This window comes from Drosophila pseudoobscura, chromosome 4 (genome assembly GCF_009870125.1).
Source record: "Drosophila pseudoobscura strain MV-25-SWS-2005 chromosome 4, UCI_Dpse_MV25, whole genome shotgun sequence".
Classification (NCBI taxonomy): Eukaryota; Metazoa; Arthropoda; class Insecta; order Diptera; family Drosophilidae; genus Drosophila; species Drosophila pseudoobscura.
The window spans coordinates 13210073-13224075 of record NC_046681.1 but is presented as its reverse complement, the minus strand read 5'-3'; the positions used below and the strand labels follow the sequence as shown (position 1 = coordinate 13224075).

The following is a 14003-nucleotide window of genomic DNA, read 5'->3' as shown; positions in this document are numbered from 1 at the left end:
AGAGCACTCCCATATCCCATATCCCGCATCCCAGATCCCAGATCCTTCTTTTGGCCCGGGTGCCAGGGTCATAAAATAAACTTCATCTTCAGTTCGTGCCGCCTTGCACTTGGCGTTTGTCTTGTACTCCTCGGCAGTGGGGATGCGCATTCATTCGCAAAATTCACAAAACAAATAAAATAGTTTGTGTTTATCCCCCTCCACAAACTCGTGGCATCGTGTGGCATCTAGAAGGCGATTATATATGATGTGATTTGCTGGAACAATGGCTGAGGATTTTATCTTTTGAGGAGAATTCGATTTGGTGGAAGAAGAAAACTTTTGAATTTTCTCTGGCGCAGAGATGCAAAAATAAAGGAACTAATAGGAATAGGAACAATAGGAAAACAAAAGACTTGGAAAATATAGATATAGAAATCTTACCCATAGATGATATTTATGATATATCGATAATCTTAGATCGATAGGGGTAAAGATTTGTGCATAGATATATGGTCGAAAGAGGGTTAAATCAGAGAGAGCCTGAAGTCACTTTCAAAAGCCATTGTCTTTGGTTGAATGCTCTCGGATAGGCTTAAATGTGATCGATAGATATGTATGTAAATAGATTGATGGACATTCAGATAGATATTTCTATATATCTCTCTTCAGTGAAATATCTATTGAAGAAAGTTTTGTAGTAGCTTCCGTTCCAGAAGCTCTTCAAGTCCCCCTAGAACCCACTCACAAATCCCAATTCTAAGCCACTGTCTCGCCTATCCCCCATTCGGGCGGGGGGATGCCTTTATTAACCATCTCTGAAAGCAGTAATCATATCAGGGCCAGGTTCTGTCTCTTCCCCCTCTGGCAAATGTTTCTTGGACAATTTTCCATATTAACCGCATATTTTTATGAACCAATTTGTTTGTCCAGCCTCCAAATGGAGTTCCGCTGCAATGCCAGGGAAAAAAAGGGAAAGAAAAGTGTACGTTAAAATGAATTTACGGCGCGAAGGCCTGGCGAGCGGAAATTTCTTGTCTCGTTTTGGAATTAACTTAAGTTTTGCGTATAAATTTGTGTATTTAAAGATTGCCAGGATCGGCATCGGGGATTGGATGGACGGAAAGGGAACCCCGAGACTGGCTCTGGTCTACGGCAGGAAATAGATTAAACTGAGGCAACACTTGCGCTATTTTGGTTTCCTCTTCCTTCCGCTTGTTAAATATTCAGAGCGAGAGAGAGAGAGGGGGAGAGAGAGAGCGAAAGGGGACGCAGGTCGTTGAGGGTACTCCCCTTTTGGCTTCATCTTCGCACCGCATCGTGACAGCCAGCGGCATAAACTTTTCGAATCTTATTTGTAGAAAGAGAAAAAAATACCACGACTACTGTTGTTGCGGTTGGCCCCCGTCCGGCATCGGGTAACAATTTCCGCAGCCAGCAGCAGCTCCCAAAAGGCCCCCATAGGCCACGACACCACCAAACCCCACCACACCCTTGGCTCTGGTGTCTCCCCGACCTTTTGCCTTAAATAACTTTCAATTTGAGCCAAGAAGAACCGACCCGCGGTGCGGTTCTGTGCCTATTAACCGTATGCCAGCTCTCTCCTCCTCCTCCTCCTCCTCTCTCTGTGTCTCTCCATCAACTCCTGGGGTCGGGGAGGGGGCTGTGCGGTGCACAAGTCGACAATTTGTTGACTCGGGTTCCGGTGTGTTTATTAGTTCTTAGCCTCGGACTCACTCGCGAATGCAAATTACATGACTCCTCCTCCTCCTCCTCCCCTGCTCCCCCTCCAACAGATGGAGTGGCGACCTGGAGACCCCAACATGCTGCCAGTTTTCTTTTCTAAACGGAAATATTTTTATGAGAGGTGAAAGAAGAGTGGACAAGCTGATATAAGGAACTATTTTTAAGTGGGACTGTACTTCTCTAAGAAGAAAAGAAACAGTACCAAGGGAGAAATATAGATAGATCGATCTTCAGCTTTATTTTGTGATTTTTAAACAGTTCAATTTTATATGAAATCTGTCCTTAGAGGATTAGTTTTTTGCAGTTAAGCGAAAGGTTCTGTAAAACGTGAAACGCGTCATGCGACAGCGCCCTTCGGTCGGTTTTGCGCATCTAAAGTGAATAAGAAGTGCGAGTAATCGTTTGTGCATCGATAACAAGTCACCACTATCGATTTTTAATCGAAATCAAATAAAAGGTACGTATAAATAATTATCTTTTTAGTGTTAATCCTTCCATATTCCTTCCCGCTCTTCTTGTATCCCATTTTAAAAGCCACGTGCGCTCCACAAAAAACTGGACACTCAGAACTTTGAATGGGGATGGATCCTTCATGGCAATGGAAATTGTAAAGATGAAAGGCTGAAAGCGTTTCTTGAACCCCCAAAAAGTGCAGAGAAGAAGGCAGCAGGCAGCGGCAGCGTCGACAATGGCCAGAGATATCCTGTTTAAGGACGCTCCCTATTCGCTCATATTTGGCTTGTCGTTCCCCGTATAGAAAGTGGCGGTGTCATAAATTAAAACTTAAACTTTTGGAAATGTCAAGTATAAAACGGTAAATCTCCGCACACACACCGCACACATACACTCTCTCGCCTCTGCCTGGAAATGAATTGCAGTAAAAGAGAGGAGCGAAGAGAGAGAGAGAGATTTGGGGGTCTTGGAGGAGGCTTCGGCTTCGGCTACGGCTACGGCTACGGCTGCCACCCATTGAATGCGCATGTTTTAGTTGCGGGCTGCGTTTTTCACTTGCTGTTGGTGCCACACAGTCAGGGGTTGGGGGGCGGGGAGAGAGGAAAAACTATATGGAGGGGCAGTGGTAGACCCAAGAAAAAGCACAACAACAACAGCAGCAGCAGCAGCAGTGGTGGTGGTGGTGGTGGGGTAATATATAGGGAAAACTCCACCCGTTTCACATAAATTTGGGCAAAAGGCAAACTTACAGATTATCCGCATTTAGTTGTAAAGGTTTTCCCAACCCCCAGCCCCCGCCACCCGCCCACAAGCCCCCCTTTTCGGACAAAATGTGTTGTATTTCATTTTTGGCTCCATCTACCAGCAGCCAGGGATCCTTCCACCTTCCATCCAGAGGAAAGTTTGCCTGGGATCCAAGGACTAGCGCCCTGTCGATGATTTACATTTGATTTACTTTCGCTGGACACTGGATTTACCTCCCCAGCCCTCCCCCGCAGGGCTCCTCCCACTCTAGCGTTTGAGTTTTTCCTCATTTACAATAAATTCTCATTCTCTAAATTTCTAATTTCTAATCATCATAAAATCTGATTATCATTTGCATAACTCCACGCCACGCCAGGCCAAGCACAAAACTTTGACACATTAAGCAGTCGGGCCCCCGGAATCGACAAATTTAAGAACAAGAACCAAAAAAAATATTTAAGTAAAATTTATGAAAATTAAAAAACTGGCAACAACTTTTCGGTCATTTGAAGAAATTTAATTGATCGCATAAATTCCTTTCGAAGGGCAGACAACAATTTGGGGAACTCCAGATGGGGGAACAACAAACAATTTATGTCAAATATTCCAAGGGGGTGGGGAGAAAGGACAGCAGGTCCAGGTGAAGGGCGGGTTTTGACATCAGGATGAATGAAGTGTAACCTCGCGGTTATAATCAAATTTCCAGCATAGGTTTCCACTCCTCGCCCTCTTGGGCTTTACCCCCCTGTAGTTGGGGGAAATTGCCATCTTAATTTGAAAACAATTTTGTAACTTGCTTTTGGCTTGGTTGCTGTTTTTAGGCCACATTTTTCACACAATTTTAATTTTACGCATAAACATTCATTTCCCTCGGGGCTGGCACCAAAAGTTGTGACTAAGAAATATATAAGAAAATTCTAGAGTATTACAGGGAAAGTGTGGTGGATTGTCTGCTTATTGTTAATTAATTAATGGATACTTAAGAGCAGTCGATAATTGTAGAGTTAGTAGAGAGTTATTTAGGAAGGAACGAAGGAGGGAAATACCTGGTGTTCCTTCAATGCTTCGACTATTACATTTATAAGGTATGGCTTTCCATGCGTGATATTGATAATTTTAAATGAAGATTTTTGTTCTACTAATAAACATGCTGAAAGCATTCCCCCTAAGTACGCCCTTGTGCTGATGTATTTTCATTCCATAATTATGTAATTCAAGGAATTCTTTATAAAGATTTGTTAAAAAAATACGATAGATATATTATGTTCCCCTTCGATTAATAATTCATTGTTTGTAGCATGAGAAGCGTTTTTTTCTATCAAATTATACCTAAAACGTTTTCAAAAACCTTTCCGAACCTCGTAAGTTGATTTCAATAAATTATTCTCATTCCAAAATGAATTTTAAATAAATCCCCATTTAATCCGCATATAATAAGCTAGCAGTTGGAGGATGATTCCTGATCCTACTTGGCAGACTTCTTTCATCACCGAAAATTCTGTAATTTACTAATGAAGAGTGCTTGAAGCACTAACACATCTTCCAAGACCCAGGGGGAGTCCACATGAAAGCCAAATCCCTTAGCTCTCGGTCACATGACCAAACAGAACTCCAATCCCTGGCTACTGGCTCCGCTCCCTGGTTGCCTTGCCACACAGTCAATGCCAACACACAAAGATGATGAATTTGGACATTTTGTGTGCGTTGCAAAGTCACTTGCTTAAAAGTTATTAGGGATTAAAGAGTTGAGGCGGCGGCAGCGGGGAGGCTGCTTCATTAGAGTGGAGGCGGGCCAAGGATTCGGACTCGGGGATTCACATGTGGCAAACAGACGGCCCCCAAGTCAGGGCCTGTGCAATGTTTACTTACCTTTGGTGCAAAGTTTTTGAAAATCCTAAAAGGAAATCACTTTAGACGCGTCCAAAGAGATGCAGTAAAGTTTCGTTAAACCATCTCTGGCCTCTCACCAAGTCCAACTCCTCCGCTCTCCTCCCCTCTCCAGCCGCAAAGCCAAAGTTCTTCCATACCCTGAGACAGAGAGGGGGAAGTGTGAACGATTATGAGGAGCTGATAGAAGAAAGATGGGACTGGGGGATTCTCTCTCTCTTCTTGGGATGATGTTTTAATGTGTGCGGAACCCGCTGCCGCCCGTTTGGAACTTTTGAGACATCTTAATTCCTTTCGAGATAAATCAGAAATTTCCAAAACGAAAACCTCCCTTAGTTTTTCTTGTTTTTTTTTTTCCTCGAAAATTTGTATTTTTATGTACAGTATTTTCTCTCTTTTTTTGCGGAGAACGAACTTATGCATTTTTATGAGCTGCAAGGATCCCGCTCTCCCCCTCTCTCTGTCTCTGTCTCTGCCTCATTCTCCCTGTGGGTGGGTTTTATCCTTTCATAAATGGGTCCAACGGCAAACTGATTTATGCCACCGCAAGCTGCAGCTCTCTTGTTCTTCTGCTGCAGCTTCTGGCACTCTCGCCTCCTGCACACCGGAGCAGCTTTAGCTTTCCTCTGGATGTCGACGGCGGTGGGGCAGCAACAAAATAGCAAAACGACAAAACAGAAATTCCAGAAAACAACATAAAACCGATTGATTTATTTTGACAATGCTACCATGCAGTGTCGACCCCTATCCCAGGACTCCAGGGCCCCATCCCAACCCCAGAGCGTCGCCACGATCCCCCAAGCGGTAGAATACCCGTCCGACGGCGGCTGCCATTGTTTGCTCCCCATCCTCTGTCTGTGCATCCGTCTCTTTCTGCTGTCTGTGTCCCCAGTCCTCAGTGCTCAGTCCTCAGTCCCCACTCTCCACATCGACATGTTCCGTTCGCATTTCGGACTCCCAGCACCCTTCTCCGGCCCCAAACCCAATCTCTGGGCAAAAAGTTGTCCTCGTTGTCCGCTTTGTAAAATATTTTATTTGCACATCTTTCTTATTTTAATCCTTCATTGCATTCTGTTTGGTTTGGGGGCCTTGAGCCTTGGAGCTCCAACCTTCTCCTCCGGCTACCTCCTCCCCCCGATGCCTCCTGTGGGTGGGTGGAATCTATGATGTGGTAGTGCTCTGGGGTTGGGGTATGTGGGTGCTGGTGGCGCTGCGTGTGTTTCTATGCTGTGGCAAATGGCCATAAAACACACGTTAATTACCCTCAAAGCAGCGTCAACTATTGCTGCTGCTCTTCTCTCTCTCATCTCTTTCTAGAAAGAAAGAAGAGAGAGATGTGGAGAAATTTTTGAGATCGAACAAGGGATTATACCTTTGGAGGTCCTTAGAAGATTTGCTGGAAAAAATTCTCTTAAGATACAAATTGGTCTAAATAAGTAGAGAATTTTCGGAAATAAAGCTAGGATTACAGGATTCCCAGATTCCAGATTTTCTAAACAACAAAAACCACCAATCTGATAGAAAAGAAATGTTTAAGAATGTTTTCAACACATGTTTTCATAGAAGATTGATGAGGAGTTCAAAGAACCAAAAATATTTCTTTAAATTACGTTTTGAAAAAGTATTTGACTAATGTCTGTCTATCATTTAGTCATTTAAGTCACCCAGGAAGTGCCCCTTTCATAGAGGTAGATGTACCTCTCTTAAGAGAAATTCCATCGGTGCTTTAGCCATTAAAATGGGTTCCACTATATCTGGATTTTCTATAAACAATATAAATGTTTTTTATTTATTTATCTGATGTCAGGAAACACTTACAAATCCAAGTCCGACATGAGATCTTAATAGAACTATCGTTGAACGTTCTACGGAAAATTCGTAATATAGAATTTTTTCAGAATACAGCATTGCAGTGTTCTGCTAATAAATTCATTATATAGAAGACTTCGTTGTACGGTAGTACGTAATAGAGAAGCTAGTAGTACTAGTTTCCGAGTTCATCGACTAAGGAATATAAATTCCATAAACTGTTTATAAGCAGATTCAAAATCTATCATTCAAAATACCAACTAATTTCCTCAAATCTCTTTGCACATTTAATTTATTTTCGAACTTGTACGATTTGATTAATTTTGATTCTAAAATCAAGCAGCTAATCATCTTGTCAAATGACTTTACCAAAAGGTTCTACGTCGACTACCACGAGGGCCAGCATTAGGGTTGTGACCTGCAGAAGACAAGGATAATTACAGATCGATCTCTTGAGATGCCGTTGAGGATGACTTACGTTCAGTAACGGGAAACGTAATACCAGCATCGCCGCCACTGAAACGTGGGATATCATTAGGGGCACTATGGGTATAAGGCTTGGATTAATGGATATCACATATTGAAGGGGTTTCTAGGACGACTTACTGCAATCCATTGCGAGCCAACATTTGACGTGCCCGCTGTTGCATGATGGCCATTCGGCGATACTGTTCCGGGCTTATGGGCTGACGGAACATTCGGCCATTGGGATTGGCACGAAAGTTGTCGGAGAGGTCCTCCAGTCCCACGGGAATATTGGGATCGTTGTGGAAACCCATCGGATTGGGATTGCTGAAGATCTGTCTGGGACTTCCATGACCTTGGCCAAAGTTGAGACTTTCTTGAGGGAGATTCATGTTGTTTTGATGACCAAAAGAATTGTCATTAACGGTGCCTCCCTGACCAAAGTTCGCGACGTTTCCTTGACCAAAGTTCCCTACGTTTCCCTGACCAAAGTTCGCGACGTTTCCTTGACCAAAGTTCGCGACGTTTCCCTGACCAAAGTTCGCGACGTTTCCCTGAGCAAAAGGTCCATTATTTCCCTGATCCAAGTGTCCGGCAAGTGGCAGGCCGCCCATCTGTGCGGGTGGGTAGAACACCTCAGAGGGCAGCAGGTTCATCGAGTCCGTAAGCTGGGCGTATGTGGCAAAGTCAATCTCCATGCTTTGGTTCATAATTTGTTATTCAAAGAAAAAAAAGAAAAAATTTGTTCTTATTTTAAAACTACAAAAGATTTTCGAATATATTCTGGAAATTTTTTCAAGATTTTTGAACGTACGGAGGGTTAGAATTGGAATGAGAATAAGCCAAAACTGTGAGAGTGCAAAGAGAAAGGAATGCTGATGGGAATAAAGTGAAACAAAGATGAGGATTCGAATGAGGGAAATATTTTCATCATGTAGGCGAATGGAAAAATGTCAAATAGAAAAATTCGGCAAAAAATCTTTCCCTTTCAGAGGGAAGAAAAGCAGGGCCGTCTTTCCACAGAAGACCAAGAGGGATGCACATCTAAAAGAAGCCCAGCCCCTTCGTAAAGTAACCTTTGACAAGAAATTCCATTTAGATGCATTATTTAATTGTTAATAACCAAAATATCGAATACAATTTCCAAAGACTTGTATAAAAGCACGCCAGTTCCAGTTTCTTTTTTTTAAAAGTACGTATTGCCATTCCCTTGGGACTGATGGTGGTAGCCTTGGGACTCGTTACCGCCCAGACCAGGCAAAGAATTATAGCCGTAGTCGCCTTGTCCACTGCTTTGGCCGCCACGCTGTTGTTCCATGGGAGAACTGCAAGACGGGAATAAAATAAACGTGGGAGCTAGTATGTGCCCAAGATCTTAGACTTACTAAAGACCATTGCGAGAGTTCATCTCTTTGAGCATCTTATTGTATCGCAGGGGACTGCGATAGCCGGGTCCACCAAAGGCAGCGCTGCCTGGCTGGCCGCGGGACTCCTCCTGTCCATAGCCATTGGACTGGACATACTCCTGGCCTTGTCCCGACATCTGGCCCATGCCCTCGAAGCTCATGCCGTAGCCCTATGGACGGGACAGATTAGGGTTTCCCCGAACTCAGCAACCTTCGGGTCTTACCTCCGGGGGCTGGCCATCGGGAATGGACATGCCATAGCCCTGCATCGATTGGAAGTTGGTGCCGTTACCATTTCCGTACTCCATGACTAGTATTTATTATTTATTTTTTTCGGTAAAATTTACGAAACTTTTATTTTGTTACTAAAAAATTTTGATGTTTTTAGAATTTTATCTAGAGGTCTTTACACTCCGAAATCTGGATTACGAATGAGCATTTTTGTAACACAATTCGGTTGGTCGAATGTACTGAGATTTTGTCCGATTTCATGGATGGTTTGATGTGGAAATTTGGACGAAAAATATGGTTTTCTTTTTAACAAAGTGTTTGAGAAATTCTTTGGGTTTACTGCTGCCCAAAAAGAGATAAAAATTCCTCAAGAAAGAGTTGAATCCTAACCGATTTGGACACCTTATCTGGGCCAACCACATTGCAGACGAAGTTTCTACTGAGCAAAAAAAAATAGTAGAATCGCCATAATGGAAATCAAAGCGAAGGGAAGCGAACTCCTACCTCCAGGAGCAGCAGCAATGAATATGCAAACGGCTGAACGTCGCCGAATAATTAAAATCGAGAAGCAGCCGGAGCCTTGCCTTGCCGGTTCTTTGCTAGCCGGATTAGAGATACCGGCAAACACTTTACGGCGGACAATTAAGTGCGCCTCCGTAATCTGTCTGTCGTAATTATGGCGACGCGGCGTGTATTTATCTGCGGCAATTAACGCCAAGTCCCAGACCCAGACCCATTCCAAGCTTCTGGAAACTCCTCGCATATTTCACAGCTCCGAAGATGGCCCCCAGACACTTGAGAACTTTAATTAAAACTAGATAAAGGACCATTGCAGCGGCAGCAAACAAAGTTTATTCAACGTATTGCTGCATTCGAAAAAGGATTCATTCATTCATTCATTCATTCGCATGGCTTCTGCACCACAACGATGAAGAAATTCTCTTCGGGTACAATCATCAGCTCGTGGTTGAGGGTGCGCAAGCGTAGAGCTGTCAATTCGTTCGAGGAATCCAGTTTCTGGACCATCTTGGAGCCCTTCGCCAGCAGATTGTTGGCCAGGGCAGCATAGTGAACGGTCAGGGTGTACTCCATTGTGGTCTTGATGGGTATGGCAAACGCATCCACGATTATGATGCCCGACACATTCGGATAGTTTGAGTAGCGCTTGAGGATCTCTTCGATTTCAGCCGACATCTTGTAGCAAAATATATATACATATATTATTTAGGGGCTCGACTTAGACAAATATCTGTCCATTGCTACGATTTCGATTTTCTCTTATAACTTTCCCCAATCTAGCCAGCCTTAGATCCCATGAAAGCCCATGGAACCAGCCTCCAAAATGACAACATTTTCCATTCGCAAACGTACAATATTTCAAAATTAGTACAACAAATTCGAAATATCGTAATATGTATTTAAATTTGATAGCTTGTGTATATGGCTTTAATACATTAATCTTTTTTTGGTCCGAATTCTTTCTTACTTTTAAAATATACAATATAATCAAAGTCGGTTTCAGCCAGGTAATCAACCCAACCCAATCTTTTGTTATCCAACTATAGAAGGCTCCGCTGTAAGTACCGAATGTAAGATCATTCTTTTGAGGTATTCTTAATATGGCTTTCCTCATTTTCGATAGCTCTACCAGCAATATCTGGGCATGGACCCGGCTATCACAGTTCCCTGAGACTCTCGTAATGGACTCTAGTGAGTGGAATCTAGTCAGCATACTCGGGGATACTTATATTTTCAACTTTCTTTCGCCTTTACCTTAGGTTCAGCCCACCAGTTGATCCTAGAACTGCACGCAATCACAGAAGAAGTATAGCTCTTTACCAGTTATTGGGGACCATGTCGGACTCAACGGAGGAGCAGGAAGAAAAGTAGGCCATTCTGCACATCTACAACAAGGAGACACAGAAAACAAAAGCTGGAGAAGCTCATGTGGGGCACAAACCATGCCCCAGACCCTGGACTCTGGGTGCTAGGTGACTTATGAGTCAGGCTCTTCAGCGCTTGCAGATCCTTTGATTTCCCTTTATTTGCAGCCACTCAGCCGGAGCACCGGAGACCTCTGCTTTGAGGTATACCAATTGTAATTCCCTCAACCAGGCCTGGACATGGATCATGCCACGCTGGTGACAACTAGCTCAATGTCAATGTCATGACCTAACCATGGTGATGGCCGAACACGAGACAGAGACCATCATCGACCGCTATCCCTCTGGACTCCTGCGCATGGATGCCGTCACTTCGGGTCCATTCTTGCTCTTTTGGAACTCAACTCCTGAAACTGCCAGCTCTCGTGGGCGATAGCCAGGGACTTGGTGCAATAAAGCTTTATTCCTACCACGAACCCTCACAGAGCGGATCCTCAAGTCAGTGTAACTTTTGAAGGGAAATCTGAATGTGGGTGAACAATATATACTTTAAATACAATCGGGAATGCAAAGTGGACCAGGTGAAGATTGTAAGTGATCGCAGATCGGCTCCAGCCGCCTGGAGCTAGAGGGGCTTCGTAGCGACTCATCTACTTCGAGGCTTTGGTGGGATGTTTGGAGCAGCTTCCTTGGTACAATCTGGTGTCTGTTAACCTTTTTAACGGCAAGAGCAGTATGTAGTTTGTCCAATTTTCATCCAGGAAATTACAGAAGTCTTTAGAAGAGAAGTTGAAACAACTTCTTCGGTTCCAGGCAGTTGCTAAGCCATTCCGGAGCTGTCTTGCCTTTGAAAGCCCCTGAAGAAGGCAGAAGAATTGTGTGTCCTTGCATCACATTTCAAATCAAAAGCAGACTTCTTTGTACATTAATTTCAATTTCAGTATGCTCTCTTGGTGGAGATATGTGGGTATTTTGTTGTTGATGTTGCTTTGCAGAGCTATTCCCTGGTATAATAGTATTTTTTTCAGTGAGTTTTTCTTCAGGAGAGTGGAGCATATATCATTCTTAAAGATCATTTGTATTTGTCTTAGTTGCAAGACTTCAATCACATTTTGCATTAATTTAAATCGTAAATCTATTTCATAAGTTTGGGTCTATTCCCTGCCCAAAGCGAAGGGATCACTCGCCGAGGTCTTCACATAGAAAATGCCCCTCTTATGCAGCGCTGGCTCTCCAGCCATTTGGACAGTCTGTCGCTGGCTCTGGTCGCACTGCCACCGACCATTGTCGCGCGTGCAGGGCGTGCCCCAGAATCCCTTGGGGGAATTGATGGACTCGGCAAACATCGCGTAGGAGCGGATGTGCGAGCATCCCAGATAGTAGCAGCTCGGCTGAATGGTGCCATGGTTCGGATAAAAAGTCGCACTGCCTGTGGGCCGGCGGAAGCCGAAGTTGACACTCGTGTGCATGGACTCCACGTATTTGGCGTCCGTGGGATCGATGCGGAACTCGGCGCTGCGATGCCGGAACTTGGGACCCGCCGGATCCAAGGCGAAGATGGTGTTGACCTGGTCGGGCTTCAGTCGCTTCCCCGCGGATCCGGCAATCTGGGCGCCCAGCGAGTGGCCGATGAGGTACATGCTGTCGAAGCTGGCGCCGTACTGGCGGTTCAGGTTCCTCGTAAACTGCGCCAATTGGGCGCCAAAAACCTCGATTAGGCCCACCACCGAGAAGTAGTTGACATTCGCTGAAGAGGCACTCCAGTCGGCCACAATCACATTGTATTCTCCGCGCTTCAGATAGGCGTTCTTCACGTCCCGATTGAAGGAGCCACGCGACTGACTCATCCAGCCGTGAATCATCAGCCTGGTGGGCAGGGAGGCATTGAACCCGGAGTGGCGCCACTTCTTCTCGCTGCTGAAGTCCAGCTCTCGGCCGCACTCGGGAAACTCCCGCTTGAACAGGTAGAACTGCATGCGGGGCTTGTGGCTGCCGAACGGGTTCAGATTGCCAGCAATCTTCTTGATGAAACTCAGATCCAAGAACGATCCAATGCCCCGGGACTCACTTAGATCCTTGTCGCAGGTGTTCCACTCACAGTGCTCGGCGCCCTCGTACTCATCGTCCAACGAGGCCAAGATATCATCCGATTCTGGCTCCTCGGAGAAGGACGATCGCGAACCGATACCATCTGGCATTTCATCCTCCGCTGGCAGCATATCCATAAATGCACTCATCTCCATGTCATAGTCGCCCCCGAGATCGTTCTGGCCGATGGAGGGTTTGCCTTGAGCTACAGATCAGATAGGTTAGCATATTGCCTTTCATATTCCCACGCAGATAATGCTTACCATATTGTGCTGCCAGCAGCAGTACTGCAAATAGTTGGGTCCACATTCTAAGTCGATTTATTAGATCAGCTGCAACGATCGAAGCTATTAGTTCCACTGACAATTGCACTCTGTTGCTCGGCTCTAATTTGCCAGTTCGTTTTATAGGAGTGTGCCTCCATCGCCAGAGAGAGCCCCGATGCATTCCGATAGTTCAGCACGTCACTCCGCGACATTAGCATCAGATCAAATCGATTGGGAAAAAGAGCGCCAGCCCAGGTTTATGGCAGTGCTGTGGTCTGCGAAGGGGGTTTTCGCGAGGAATATTGAAAGGTTTATTGCAATAATATATTTACGGTTGTTCTTAATGGTTCCCTCTTGAGTCCTTGGATGAGGGAGAGAGGTTTACACCTCTCGATTTTCATTGGAAAAGACTACTGCTTACCCATGACTAGTCGAACGAGCAGACCCCCTCCAATGCAGCCACTGCCTGACGTTTAGTTCCCAGCTGTTCTGAGGCATTGCCCACTGATTTTTTTGTAGCATTCATACTCTAATGGCACGCGTTTCTTCCCATTCAGTAAGCTCAACGATAACGTATTCAGCTTTTTGTATTACCGGTTCCACATGCATTTGATGACGTAGCACTGGGCACCAGATCGTATGGGAAATTCTCAGCGAACTCAAAAAGTAGCTGCAAAGTGAGCAAAAAAGCGTCGGCTATTGGCAATTACAATTATCATCTGGGCGTTTACATCCACTGATTATAGAATCACATTTTCAGAGTCACCTAACTCGCAAAGTGAATTGCCGCGATTTAAAGTCAATTGCGCGGGTCATCTAATTGGATTATGTACAAATCGGGGAAATATCACTTGGGGCGCATAATTAGAGTGATATTTCGTCTGTGAGACTTGGTTATATGTCACAGATTGCATTGTATACTGCACTTATGTGCATTTGTATATGTATTTTAATTGCAATTTCAGTTTATGGCGATCATTTACCGATAATATCAAATATCTGCTATTGATATCTTCTGAAAAATGGTGGCTAACAACATTAGTTGC

The 14003-nt window shown here is 44.5% G+C and overlaps 4 protein-coding genes across 5 annotated transcripts; all 4 read right to left on the bottom strand.

Annotated features, from left to right (window-relative positions):
• Positions 1-6882: 6882 nt before the first annotated feature.
• Positions 6883-7926, bottom strand: LOC6903402 (N66 matrix protein-like). Its single transcript, XM_033380242.1, has 3 exons — positions 7225-7926; positions 7097-7161; positions 6883-7036 (listed from the first exon to the last, which is right to left on the bottom strand). Exons 1-3 carry the CDS (start codon positions 7791-7793, stop codon positions 6984-6986), a joined length of 687 nt encoding a protein of 228 aa, XP_033236133.1. The 5' UTR covers positions 7794-7926; the 3' UTR covers positions 6883-6983.
• Positions 7927-8176: 250 nt separating this feature from the next.
• LOC4818033 (metacaspase-1) lies at positions 8177-8917 on the bottom strand. The gene is made up of 3 exons (XM_001357242.4): positions 8714-8917; positions 8469-8659; positions 8177-8408 (listed from the first exon to the last, which is right to left on the bottom strand). The coding sequence occupies exons 1-3, from the start codon at positions 8795-8797 to the stop codon at positions 8270-8272; spliced, it is 414 nt and encodes a 137-aa protein (XP_001357278.2). The 5' UTR covers positions 8798-8917; the 3' UTR covers positions 8177-8269.
• A 611-nt stretch (positions 8918-9528) lies between these two features.
• LOC4817925 (dynein light chain roadblock-type 1) lies at positions 9529-10311 on the bottom strand. The gene has a single exon (XM_001357243.4). It carries the CDS (start codon positions 9912-9914, stop codon positions 9621-9623), a length of 294 nt encoding a protein of 97 aa, XP_001357279.2. The 5' UTR covers positions 9915-10311; the 3' UTR covers positions 9529-9620.
• A 1349-nt stretch (positions 10312-11660) lies between these two features.
• Positions 11661-13952, bottom strand: LOC4817929 (phospholipase A1 2). 2 transcript variants are annotated; one of them, XM_015179854.2, is made up of 3 exons: positions 13290-13952; positions 12955-13232; positions 11661-12896 (listed from the first exon to the last, which is right to left on the bottom strand). In XM_015179854.2, exons 2-3 carry the CDS (start codon positions 13136-13138, stop codon positions 11758-11760), a joined length of 1323 nt encoding a protein of 440 aa, XP_015035340.2. In that variant the 5' UTR covers positions 13139-13232; positions 13290-13952; the 3' UTR covers positions 11661-11757. The 2 variants fall into 2 exon arrangements, with proteins under 2 accessions (XP_015035340.2, XP_001357280.4); XM_001357244.4 differs by having other exon boundaries at positions 13379-13952.
• Positions 13953-14003: the final 51 nt, after the last annotated feature.